The sequence below is a fragment of the Mandrillus leucophaeus genome, unplaced genomic scaffold (assembly GCF_000951045.1).
Source record: "Mandrillus leucophaeus isolate KB7577 unplaced genomic scaffold, Mleu.le_1.0 Scaffold928, whole genome shotgun sequence".
NCBI lineage: Eukaryota > Metazoa > Chordata > Mammalia > Primates > Cercopithecidae > Mandrillus > Mandrillus leucophaeus.
Window position 1 is genome coordinate 1002835 of NW_012110119.1, and position 12395 is coordinate 1015229.

General features: G+C 42.0%; 1 protein-coding gene across 1 annotated transcript in view; it reads right to left on the bottom strand.

Moving 5' to 3' along the window:
* Positions 1 to 4023, bottom strand: part of NECAB1 (N-terminal EF-hand calcium binding protein 1) — a 190976-nt gene extending 186953 nt beyond the window's left edge. The window contains exon 1 of the mRNA XM_011970102.1: positions 3606 to 4023. Within this exon, the coding sequence (XP_011825492.1) occupies positions 3606 to 4007 (402 nt within the window). The 5' untranslated portion in view covers positions 4008 to 4023. The remainder of the gene's footprint in view (positions 1 to 3605) is intronic.
* Between the last annotated feature and the right edge of the window lie 8372 nt (positions 4024 to 12395).

Consider the following 12395-nt stretch of genomic DNA (forward strand, 5'->3'; position numbering starts at 1 on the left):
ATTTTTTGTTTTCACCAAGTTCCTGACCATCTATGCACTGTATCTTGCATTCAGAGTGCACATGAGTGTGCGTGCTTAGATGAAGGAAGGAGGGGAAGACAAGCAGCCTTCACAACCTTCCAGCCTCATTCCCACTTCAGCAGTGAAATGGGGGACAGTCACTTCCCTTCCAGTTAAAAATAAAAGGAAAACTGATGGGAAAGGAAAGTGGCATTGGGTGGGTGAAGTTGCAACTAATTTCATTTGGGAATTTCTCTTGCTTTTGGGGATGAGTTGAAGGTTTGTTTTTCTCCCGTTGCACAGTAGCAGAGTTGATTAATGTAATGACTCAAAAGAGGAGACACATGCTACATGGACTAGTATTCCAAACTAGAGTTCCTCTTCTGTTAGCTGAATTGCAGCAACCTGGGAAATGATAGTTCATTGGTGTAAAAGGAAAAGCAATAGTCATCCCCCGGTCCTCTGTGTTGCCAGGACCCAGTTGAGTCCCTCTCCTGTGGCTGGCAGGCATGCTGTGTGCAAATGCTCACTCCAGCCTCAATGCACTGGCATACGTTGACACCAGTGCTAGGTTTTCTAAGCCTCCTGTCAGTATTCAAGAGTATTTATGATGAACCGATACTTAATTCTGTCATATTCTAGCAAGACAATTCTATAAATTAGATTCATGAAGAAACAGTCCCTGCATCAGTTTGTGAATTTAGCTACTGTTACTGTCATTTAATGCACTCAGTGTGGAACACTGAAATAACCATAATATTTCAAATTTATGCAACACTTTTTGCTTTGTTTCCATTTTCCAAACTATGAGCTCTTATTTCATACTCACAACAGCCTAAGAAAATATCATAGCCATTACTATTGCTGATTTGGAGAGGATACGGAAGGAAAAGCCAACAGTTGTGGCAAATTTACCTCTGATTTTCTTGTTAAAATCTGTCTCTAGTTTCTAACCAGCTGGTCATGTGTATCATGTCATTAATAGTATTCTCAGTAGCAGTTTAAATCATTTCTTAAATGATTGATTATTCCAGTGACATTGCAATAAAAAGCACTGCAAATCAAAGTTTTCCTCAAATTTGGAAATTATCTGTGTGATACAGACAACACACAGATAATTACCTGTTCCAGTTTGGAACAGGCAATATCTATCATTTATTTATTATAATATGAAGAGAATTTTAAAAGTAATCTTTCTTGATAGTGCCACTAGAATATATTAAATCTAATAAAATAAAGTTATGCATGTATAGTTCACATTTTATTTTGCTAAAAGTGGTATGATCCAGAAATGAATAATTCAGAAATACCTAACAAATCATTTTTTGTATCACATATTTCACCAGTGTTAGATTTTTCACAAAATAACTCAAAGAAAAGTGTAAACAAAATCTTTTCCATTCGAGACAAAATCCAATAGCAGATATTTTTGTAGACTCTAGCATTTTACTGACAAACAAGCATGTCAACACCTCTCACAAGGAATCGGTTTCATATTCTTATTTTTAAATCTCTGAAATATAAAAGGCAAGAGCACCCTATTCATAGACGACAAGTTCCTTTAGTACAGGGACCTGATGCTATTTGTTTACAGACTGGAAACAATCATGCATGCATAATAAAAAATGAAATTTTAATTTTCTCTTCGAAAACATTGCAGTTGAATACTTAAGCAATGACTGGTGTATGAGTCAGGAGGATGACTTTCCATATGTATAGTGTTAATCCATTCATCTCCACAGTATCACCAGGGTTTGTTAACTGCTTTTTAAAAAGCACGAGGAAGCACTTGATCTCAATGGGGGACAGAGTGAAGATCAGGTCAGAATGAATGGAGGCCCCACTTGTCCCCTTTGAATCAACTCCATGGCCCCTTAATTGTCAGCCTCATAACTGACATGATTTCCAGGGGCCTTGACTTTTCAGGCATGTTGTGGTGCCCTTCTCTTCTCCCAGCTTACATCCTCAAGGGCTTTATGGCTCTGAACAGCATACTTGAATAAGATCAGCCTGTTAAGCCATAAGCACTAATAACACCACCTGATTGACCCAAGCCAGGCAGAGATAAATGCTCATGAAGGATAAGGTATTTAACTGTTTGATTGGGTGGCTGAATAGGAATGACCACACCTGAAATTTGGTGGGAAGGCGATGACCAGCTCAGAATGCCTGGATCTCCAATTGGAGCCACCAGGTGATAAGTGGTGAAGGCTGCCAGTACACACAGTTGAACCTCGCTTCTATCATTTGCCTTACAACAATTTGAATTATTGTTAGGAGCTTCTTTCTCTAGAATTAAAAACAATTCTAGCCAATCCATTCAAAATAAACTTGGGAGAGCTCCTCACAACCTCCTATCCTCTTTATCTCTGCCTCACCATTATGATACTAATAATTTGATTTCCTCATATTTTCATCTCTCCACAAACAAATGTTACCTGGTTTCTGGCCCATCTCCCACTCATTTTGATTTTAATAAGAAAGGATAACTCAGAGAAGGGTAGAGGACAGAGCATATAGCGCTCCTCCATGTCCTTTGACATTTTCTATCATGCCTAAACAAGAAGCAGCCAGAATTGTCCCCAATGAGCTAGGCACGACCTCCGGCGACAGCATGACAACTGAGGGGCTGGGAGAGCCCGGAGCCCGGCAAGTAGCTGAGAGAAACCCCAAAGCAGAGAAAAGAGATGGGCAACAGAGGGAAAAATACAGAGAAAAGAAACAGCAGGAAGGAGAGGAAAACAAAATTGAAAAATAAATAAGAAATAAAAGTGCTGTAAAGATAGAAGCCACACCATACAGGAAAAAAAAAAAAAAAAAAAAAAAAAAAAAAAAAAAAAACCAGCACAGAAGAAAAAGAAAGGATGTGATCAGATCAGAGTAATGAAGGCAGGCAGTCGACACCGAAGTGAGAAATAGGACCAAAGGGAAAACAGTCAAAAGCTAGAATTGATGGAGATGACAATAGTAATTAGAACTTAGAGAGGAACAGAGAAGGAGAATATCAGGGAAGAAAAAGGGAAAATAGAAGAGGTGGCAGCGACAAAAAGAATCATTATGAAAATCATCTTTCCCCTTGCTATAGAAAGAAAAACAAATATGTTCTAAGTAATTGTTTTCCGAGGGGGTATGGGGGAGGATGACGAGGGCATCTCATTCTCTACTGCTTCCCTCGCGGGGTTGCTTGAGAGCATCCACGAGGGTGGAGGCTGCAAATAGGGCGCATTAGAGATGAGTTGGGACACTGTCCCCACCTCACCCCCCTACACCTTGTGCCTCTTTAAAATGTCCTATGCACTCAAATGTCTGTTGTATTTGCAATAGTGTCTCTACGAAATCCAGCCTGTTGGAAAATCTAACTTTTGTAATTTTCTTAAGGGTGTTAAGCCACAAGCTGCAGGTCTGGGACAGCCCTAGCTGCAAGTTAAGGGACAGTCGTTCCTCCTGCATTTGCATCGGTGGTTTTCTGGAGGGAAAGGAGGTAGTTCTCGCCTGTGTTCTGGGGACAAAGCATTAGCTGGTCAGCACCTGAGCCGAACCCCTTCCTTTCGGGGAAAAGAAAGATGCTGGGAAGCAACCGCCCAGCTCCAGCTGTCTGTACTTACGTCGAGGAAGATCGACATGCCCTTGGAGAGGTGCAGAGCAGAGCTGAGCTCCTCCGAGGAGTTGTTGGAGGACGGCGACGTCTCCTGGGAATCCTCCATCCTCGGGAGCCCTGATCGCCGCGGGCGGAGCGGGGCTAGGCTGACGCACCGACTCTGGCAAGGGCGCGGCCGTAGCTGCTGCTTCGCCGCCGCCCGGCTCGGGATCCTGGTGGATGTTCGCTCCCGCGCGCGCCTCCCTCCGCGCTCCCTGCGCTCGGTGTCCCCCCTCCCTCCTCCGGCCTCCGCTCCCACGCGCTCCAACTCTCGCCTCCCCCTTCCCGCGGCTGACGGCGTCTGGATGGGTGTCATCCTCGCACTTAGCAACGCGCGGAGGGGAGCGGCCTCTGCCCCAGGCAGGGCCATCGACCACGGCTGGAGATAACCTGGGGGCCCCTGCCCGCCCCACGAGGGCCCCAAGTGCAGGGATGGAGGAGGGCATCGGGACAGACAGAATGGGCGAATGGCAAGGCGTTTGTCCTGAGCAGCCAAAGAGCAAAGTAAGGACGCCCCCAGCCTCCCCCCAGAGTGGATGCCATAAGTAGGGAGGAAGTCAGAGAGGTTCTACCTGCTTTAAGTCCCAGTGGCCTCTCTGCCTGACCCTCCCCAAAGGCGGGGGCGGAGTTCATGGATACCAGCAAGCGAGGAGCAGCTGGTTTGGTGTAGGGATTAAGCCATTCGGTGTTATCTTGCGCTGTAGGGACTTAATCTGTAAGCCTCACTTTTCCTCATCAGTAAAATGGTCACGCTGGTCTCACCCCAGAGGGTTCTGAGGCTTACCTGTGGCGGTGCTGTGAACTCTACCTAGAGTAAGCTTCCTTAAAACGTTTGCTATGGGGCAAGGATTGTTAGGTGATGTTCAAACATGAAGTTTTCCAAAGTCACAATAAAGACGAAGTCCTTATCTGTGTTGAAACGTCTAAACGAGGGTAATTATTCAGTATTTGAGGGCTTCTGCGAAGGCTGTAAAAATAGGAAGTTGATCACACCTTTCATCAGGAGAGAGATCCAGTTTATTGGGCATGTAAAATGTGTATGTGTCGGTTACAAACTTGAGCTGTCTGGGAGCAAGATAAGGCAAAAAAAGAAGGAACCTTGTCTAAACAAGACTCTGCCTCTACCAGTGAGGATCTAGATCTCCGTTTTGTGGCCTTCGGAGAAAAGTAAACACATTCTTTCTATAAGACAGGCCCACACACAACCAAAATGCTGATCAACATGTGAGTGTCTTAAAGGCATGTAAAATGTGCTAGGGGTTTCTTAGGAGGGACAGGTTACACTCTGGCTGTCGGGACCAATAAAAGCTTGATAAAAGAAGCAGTATATGAAACGGACCTCACAAATCACCATACTTAATAGAAATAGAAGGAAAACACTTCCAGGCAGAAGGAAGAGCGTAAACAAAGCATGGCCCCAGGAAAGCACATGGAAGCTGGAAGTAGTCCACTGGGGATTCCTGTAAACATACAGAATCCCAGATCCCACCTGGGCTTTCCAAATCCCAATACTAAAGTACTGTCTAGTCCAGGAATCCAAGTCCCCCTCACCCTAATGATTCATACACAGTTGCTCTGTAGTAGGGTCAGGACTAGGGTGTGGCAAGTGAGGCCCCTTGAGCACGGAATCTAAGGAGACACTTGCTCTCAATCCCTATCCTGTGCTTGCATGATCCTGAGAGTGACTTTCTTAAGTTTTGCACCCTAGGTGTCTCATTCACTTCACCCAAGTCCCACTGCTGCTTTGTAGATGGGTGCTTACAAGAAAATGAATCCAGTTGTTCTCAACTCTGCCTGTACGTTGGAATCACCTGGGGTGGGTGGTAACTTTAAAATGTGTCCACAAATTCATTGACATTCTTCCTATAGAGAAGTGGGTCCCCTCCCCTTGAATCTGAAAGACCGTGACTGCTACAATGGTGGAACAGAAGTGATGCTATGTGCCTTCCGAGGGTAGGTGCATAAAAGCTTTTGCAATTCCACTTTTTACAGTGGATTTGCTCCTAGACTCTTGAACTTCCGTATAGGAAGTTTTTCTACCTTAAGCCACCATGCTTTGAGGAAGCCCAAGCTATATGGAAAGGCATATGTAAACACCTAGCTTACAGGTCTAGCTAAGCAGAGCCTTTGCATTATCCCAGCCTGAGCAGCAGCAATGTCAATGAGGAAGCCTGCAAGTGACTCCAGCCCCCAGCTCTTGCAGACATCCCTAGCTGTGTGAGTTGTCCCGGCCAAAACCCCGGATATCATGGAGTAAAGGCACACTACCAGTGCTGTGCCCTGTCAAAACAGTTGGCCCACAGAATTGGGAGCATAATAAAATGTATACTGTTTCATACAAATAAGTGTTGGGGTGGCTGGATTTGTAACAACAGATAACCAAAATAAGGAGCTAACCCTCCCTGCACAAACACACACACACACACAAACCAAACTGATGCCTGTGCTTCATCCTCAAATTCACTTTCAATTAGCATGTGGTGGACCCAGTGGATTGTTTGAAGATTTCTATGTGATTCTGATGTGCAGCAAGGATTAAGAATCACCAAACTTAACTGTGCTGTACATACAGTACAGGAAAAAAGTAGAATAAAATCTCAGAAAATAGGCAGAGGCTACAGGATGAAAATCTGTGAAGCCCAGGGACAGAACTCTGGACTTAATTAGGTAGAGACTTAGAGACATTAAACTTAGGGGTGAGATATTGATTGGAGCTGTGCTTTAGGAATATTCCATCTGGCATCTTTATGTGCATTTTCCTCATTAACTGCAAATTTCCTTACCTGAATTGTGGGAATAGACCCTTTCTTTGACAACTGTGCATCAAAATAAATACAAAGTCATTTAAAAAAAAACATACTGGTCAACTCATCAAATGGACACAGGCCATTCAAATCACTGAAGGAGAAAAACCACGAGAAGGAGGGGGGCTGTCAACTATGAACATCAAGTTACTGAATTTATCAAAATAGCATGTTGTTTATTCCTGCCATCAGATGAAGAATTGAATAGGTTTTTCTGCAACAAGTGCAGTTTAAGTCCGACCCCTCTAACCCAAATTGTGAGGGTCCCTCAGGCCTCAAATTCAACCTCACAAGTGGTAATATTTTTATGCCAATCCCATGGTAACAAGAACAGGTAATAAAGGAGACTTTCTCTGATTATAAATGAAGAACAGGAGAATAATCAGCAGTCATCAAACCAGGAAGCTGTTTGTAACACTTCAGTAAAAACATAACTTTTCCCCTTACTGACAATGAATAACATTTTCTGTACCTGTGGCTTTGCTTATTTCTTCTAATGGTCTATCAAGAAGAAACATAAATTATTAAGCAATCAACTGGTCACTATTTATTTTTATGATTCCTGTGTGAACACAGGAATACATTCTGCTCTAGCTGACTTCTCTTTTTAATGGAAATGTAATGTTCACAGAGACTCTAGTAGAAAAAATGGCAATTAGATTCACATTCACAGACAAATTCAATAGGCTCTATGAAGTGGCAACCAAATATATTTTTATAGCTTTCTTTTTATCTAGATGGCACGCATTTTTGAAAGCAGTTTTCACACATTTTCATGAAACACACACGCTGCACTGCTGTGCACACTATCAGTCGCAAACAGCAGACAACCGACTTGAGGGAGGAAATGCAACTTCTTTGTAGCAAGGGCCTAAAAAAAAATAGAAATGTAATTCCAGGTTCCAGTTCTCAGGCTTTCTATGATAAGACTTTGACATGAAGATATTTCTAGCATTTTAGGAGATGATAACTGTGTGGGAATATATTGTATTTCAATCTATCTCTGCCTCGTGGAAGAACTATTATCTAAACCATTTCAGACAGCTGGGAATCTATCTTATTTCTATCTTAAATTCTAGGGAAGGTTATCCTTCCCTTTTGACTAATGACTCAGAATCCTTTCAGTCAGGTTAGCGGACATTTCTGTTGCCTTGGCAGCTTAGGATCCAAATCCCCTTCCTCTTTAAGTGCCTATCCCCACGGTGTGGGTCCTGCTTAGGGGCAGAACTCACGTCTTCTGAAGGGAAGGAGGAAGATCCTCTCTCTCTTCCCTGGTAGCTGGAGCACAGGCTGAGAACTAGGCTCAGTTGAAAGGACTTCACATGTGTGTTTAAATCTGAATCAAGGGACATGCAGGGAAGTTTATCAATGGCAGTAGACACTCACAGTGTAGTGTTGAGTGTAACCACAGTGCCAGGGGAGCCCTGAAGATGAATTAATCAAATGGATAACGGCACCCTGCGATTTCAGCAGCCCTGTCCTCCAATCTTGATCTACAGGCTTTCTGCCAACTTCCTGAGAGATCTAGTATCCTTCCAAAACTTTCTTTTCTGTTTTACCTTAGTCAAAGTTAGTTTTTTATGTTTGGACTCTGACAGATAAATTCAATCTAAATTTCTAGTGTTAAAGAAGGCCATAGTTAACTCACTGGAAATAACTGGTTAAAAAATTTAATTCTCTTCAGACATTTATTGATTGCTTGCTTCAATCCAGGCAACTGACGGGCAAAATGGGGAAATGATAAAAAGGACTGGCCTTGCCTTTGCAGAAGATACACAACTTAAGGAAACTCCCTTTTAATAGATAATTTTAATGCAATGAGACAAGAGTAACACCAGATGTTTGCAGTGAAAGCTGAGGCAGAACAGAGTGCCTCACATGAGTGCCTATTCTCCCCATGAGTGCCTATTCTGTGTGACCGTTTTATCTAACTGAAGAGGGCAAAATTAGGACTCAGGAATAGTAAGTGCCGTGGGCCAAAATTATTAACTAATAATGGTGATTTTCCTATGAACTATTTTACCCTGAGATACATTTTTCTGTTATGCCACTGTGCACCACTGGCTTACTCAACTTAGAGCTCTTCCATCTTGAAAAGAAAAAAAAGAAATCCTCAGTGCCTAGTATCCTCCCTTAACCATATGTGTTGTTATAGTTAGTGTTCCCTGTCTTTACCTTTCTCACAAGCAAAATTTCTCATCTGTAAAAACAAGAATGAGGTATTGTGTGCAAAGAGCTTAGTAAACAGTAGGCAGAGAGAAGGAATTCAACAGTTAGTCACTGTTTTCCCTACCAGCACCACTGCTTTGCAACCATGTTGTTAAGAACAGAGAGACTTCACGTAAGGTACTCAGTAGGGTATGGTGTCTGGAATATGGGGGTCTGGTAAGCAGTGGCGGTAACTATGACCAAGACATTGCTGTCTACAACCCGGACGCTACAGATTTTTCCCTCCTTCTTGAAATTCTTGCGTTTTCTTTCTGATCATGTTCCTCCTACTCTACTTAGTCTTCATGGAGTCTCCTCATTCTTCTAGCCTTCTAGACGTTACATTTTCTAAATTGTACCCTTACTTCATCTATTCCCTTCCCATTCTTGCTGTCTTTCTTTCCTCCATACACTGATATTACCCAAGCCCATGATTTTTCATCTGTAGGCTGATGACTATGTAGATTCATATTTCAGTCTGACTGCTATATATCTTCTTATGAATGTTTCTTAGGCATTTTGAATTGAGCATGCCTAAAAAGGAATTCATCATTTTTCCTAATTATTTTATGCTCCATCACTTGTTGAATAACATCAGCCTTCACCAATTCATCCAAAAGAGAAACCCCGAAATAAACTTAGACTCCTTCCCTCACTGTCCTTCACCCGACCTCTATCCCATCCTCATCTCTCTCTAATCAGTTGCAAGGGATATCTTTGGAATCACTCCTCTCCTCTCCATCTCTTTCGCCACTATGATACCAAAAAACTGTCATCTCTCACCAGGAGTATTGCCCAGCTGCCTGTCTGATTTATCTGTCTCCAATCTGGCTTTCTTCTCATCTGTACTTTATCCTTTCCACAGAGTGAGGCTTCTAAAATGCACATCTAAGCATAGCACACACCTGCTTAAAATCCTTCGGAGGCTCACTGGAGCCTTTAAAATAAAATCACCTTTTCTGTGTCATCTCTTGCCTTTCTCTCTCTGCCTCCTTCCCAGCCTCAACATTCTGGCCACACAGAATTACTGGAGTGGCATGGAGTGGTTGAGCAGGCAAATTATGATATTCAAAGCCTAGCCTAGCTTCTTATTATATTTGGATAATACTAAGGCATGTTATTTAGCCTCTGTTTTTCTCAACTCTCAAATAGAAATAAGAATGGTACCTGCTGCACAAGGTTTAGATGAGAATTCAGTTAAATAATGTATGCAAGACACTTAGCACAGAACCCTGCATAAAAATAATGGCAGAAAAAAAAGTGTCTATTTATCATTACTTGTAGATCCCTGGATGTGCACTGCTCTCCCATGCTCCTGGGCCATTGCCCTTGGCATTATCTGCCTAGAATATATGTGTTTCTTAATCATGTGGCCCATCACTTAGTTGGCTTTTTAAGAATCAGCTCAGACATCTTTTCCTCTGCAGAAGAGCCTCCTGCCTGCTCCATCCCCACCAATCCCCTGGGCTGGAATGGTTTCTCCTCTTCCTTGTTTCCATAGCACTCTCTGCATACCCCTTTCACGTCCCTTATCACATTTTTAAAAATGATTTTTTAGTATCTTCTCTGCCTGCCTGTCTGAACTCTGAGATGCTTCAGAGTGGGAACTCTATTTTTCGTCTGTATCTTGTGCCTGGTATATTGCTACACACATGGTAGGCACTCAATAAATGTGGAATGAACGAACAAAGGAAGGAAAGGTGAAATAAATCTTATACTGAACATAGGCATCACAGTAAGAAATTGAATGATGTTAGCTTCTTCCTTGTCATAACGTCCAGTGACTTGAATTGATGATTAAAAAGATACAGAGACAAAGCAGAGAGGCCTCAAAATCTGGTGAAAGATTTATAAGCATCAGCTTCTAGAGGTGGGCAGAGCTGAGAGCTGGGTCACCAAGTGGCAGATTAAGGATGTACTTAGGGAAACAAAGTGCAGGAACCCCTGCCTCCCCCAAAAAGAAAGGTTAGACTTTGATGAATTAAGCTACCATTTCACAGTCAGAAAATGCAGAAAACAGCTATTGTAATTTTGCATCTACTTTTTTTTTAAAATTAAGGATTGTAGGGAGATGTAGGGAGATGGAAGAGAGAATCTGGCAGCTCTGTATAGAGGCCCTAAGGGTTTTGCCCAGGTAGTAACAAAAAGGCCTAATTTATTTCAGACTCGGCCTATTCACACTGATGTGGACATTTAGGAATCTCACAGTAAAATTCCTAAGGATGTGTTACTAAACCCTGGGGAATCATTAGGAGGAAATGCATTAGGGGCAGGATTGGGGACCCACATCCAGCTTTGCCATGCCAGCCACTGAGCCATGGGCAAGTCACTTAACCTGTCCAAGCCCTAATTTTATTTCTAAAGACTAGATAAAACTTCATAAGACTTTGTGGGATTCATGAGAATGGGTGAAGATTTCACTGTGAATACCCTATGGGCAGCCCCTGTCTGTTTTGTTCATTGTGTCCCAGCTCTCAGTGAATACTGGTTGAATAAATCAGCAATCCATGCACAGTAGGATCATCATTATGTGTACACTATCATGAACTTTATTAACCTCAAAGAGACGTAAAGAGAGGGAGGTGCATGATACTGTGAATGCCATAATGTGCCCACTCTTCACCTTGGCAGGCGTTGTGGTAGTCATGACTTTCTTCATATGCCTGCAATTATCGAGAGGGTAAAACCACCCAGTTTCACCCTGGTTGCCATTTTCTGCTCTTGGTTGCTCCTTTATATATACAAAGGGGCTTCTGTAATGCGTTTGATATTTCCCTTAAAAAGTGCAAATTAGCTTCTAATTAGAGAAATACATACAAAACAGATGGACCACTTAACAATTTCTCTAAACAGAACCCCTGAAAGCTAAAATACGTTACTTAGCTTGTGAGTGAGCCAAGGTTATTTGAAAAAAATTTAAAGTGATTTTTAAACTAGATTTATTAAGCTGCTTTTCACTCCACAAGTTGGAAATCATATTCTTCTATTCATGCAGCTATTCTTCAGAATAGCTGAAGTAGTAGACATTTTAGAACCAACAACATAAACCTGTTATAATATTTTTTAAGAACAAAACTAGTCCTTTTGGATCATAGTTGACCCTTGAGGTGAGTAGATTCAATCCTTTGTAGGTACTATATAAAATACAGAATTTTATTTACATCTTTGCAACTGTTTTCCAAGAATTTATTTTACAAAAGCAATTTACAGACTGAATTACACTTGGCAAAATTCTCAGAGCTTAACAACAGCAGTGACTTCCTCCTTCCAATTTCCTTCCCAGCTTCAAATTTGTCTGTTGGAAAAAAAAAAAAGAAAGGAGAAAGTTTTGGCTTAAAAGGATTAACACTTTAAAAATTAACAATACCAATCATTTCAAAAATAAAAGAAAACTTCTAAGTAATCATGAAGTTCTGCCCTACTAGCCTTAATTGATACTTAATGTCTAAGAAGTTGGACTTTTAAAATTCTTTTAAGTGAACTGCCCATCTTCCAGTTGGCAAACTTGCTTTAGGTTTAAAAGGATTCCCTAACGTCACTGGATTCTCCTTGATTGTTGCTACTAGAAGACATTGTATTAATCAGCTCAGGCTGCCATAACAAAATACCACAGACTAGGGGACGGAAACAACAGAAATTAACTCTCTCACAGTTCTGGAGGCTGGGAAGTCCTAGATCAAGGTGTCAGCTGATTTGGTTCCTGGCAGGGGCCCTCCTCCTCTCTTGTAAACAGTTACCTTCTTGCT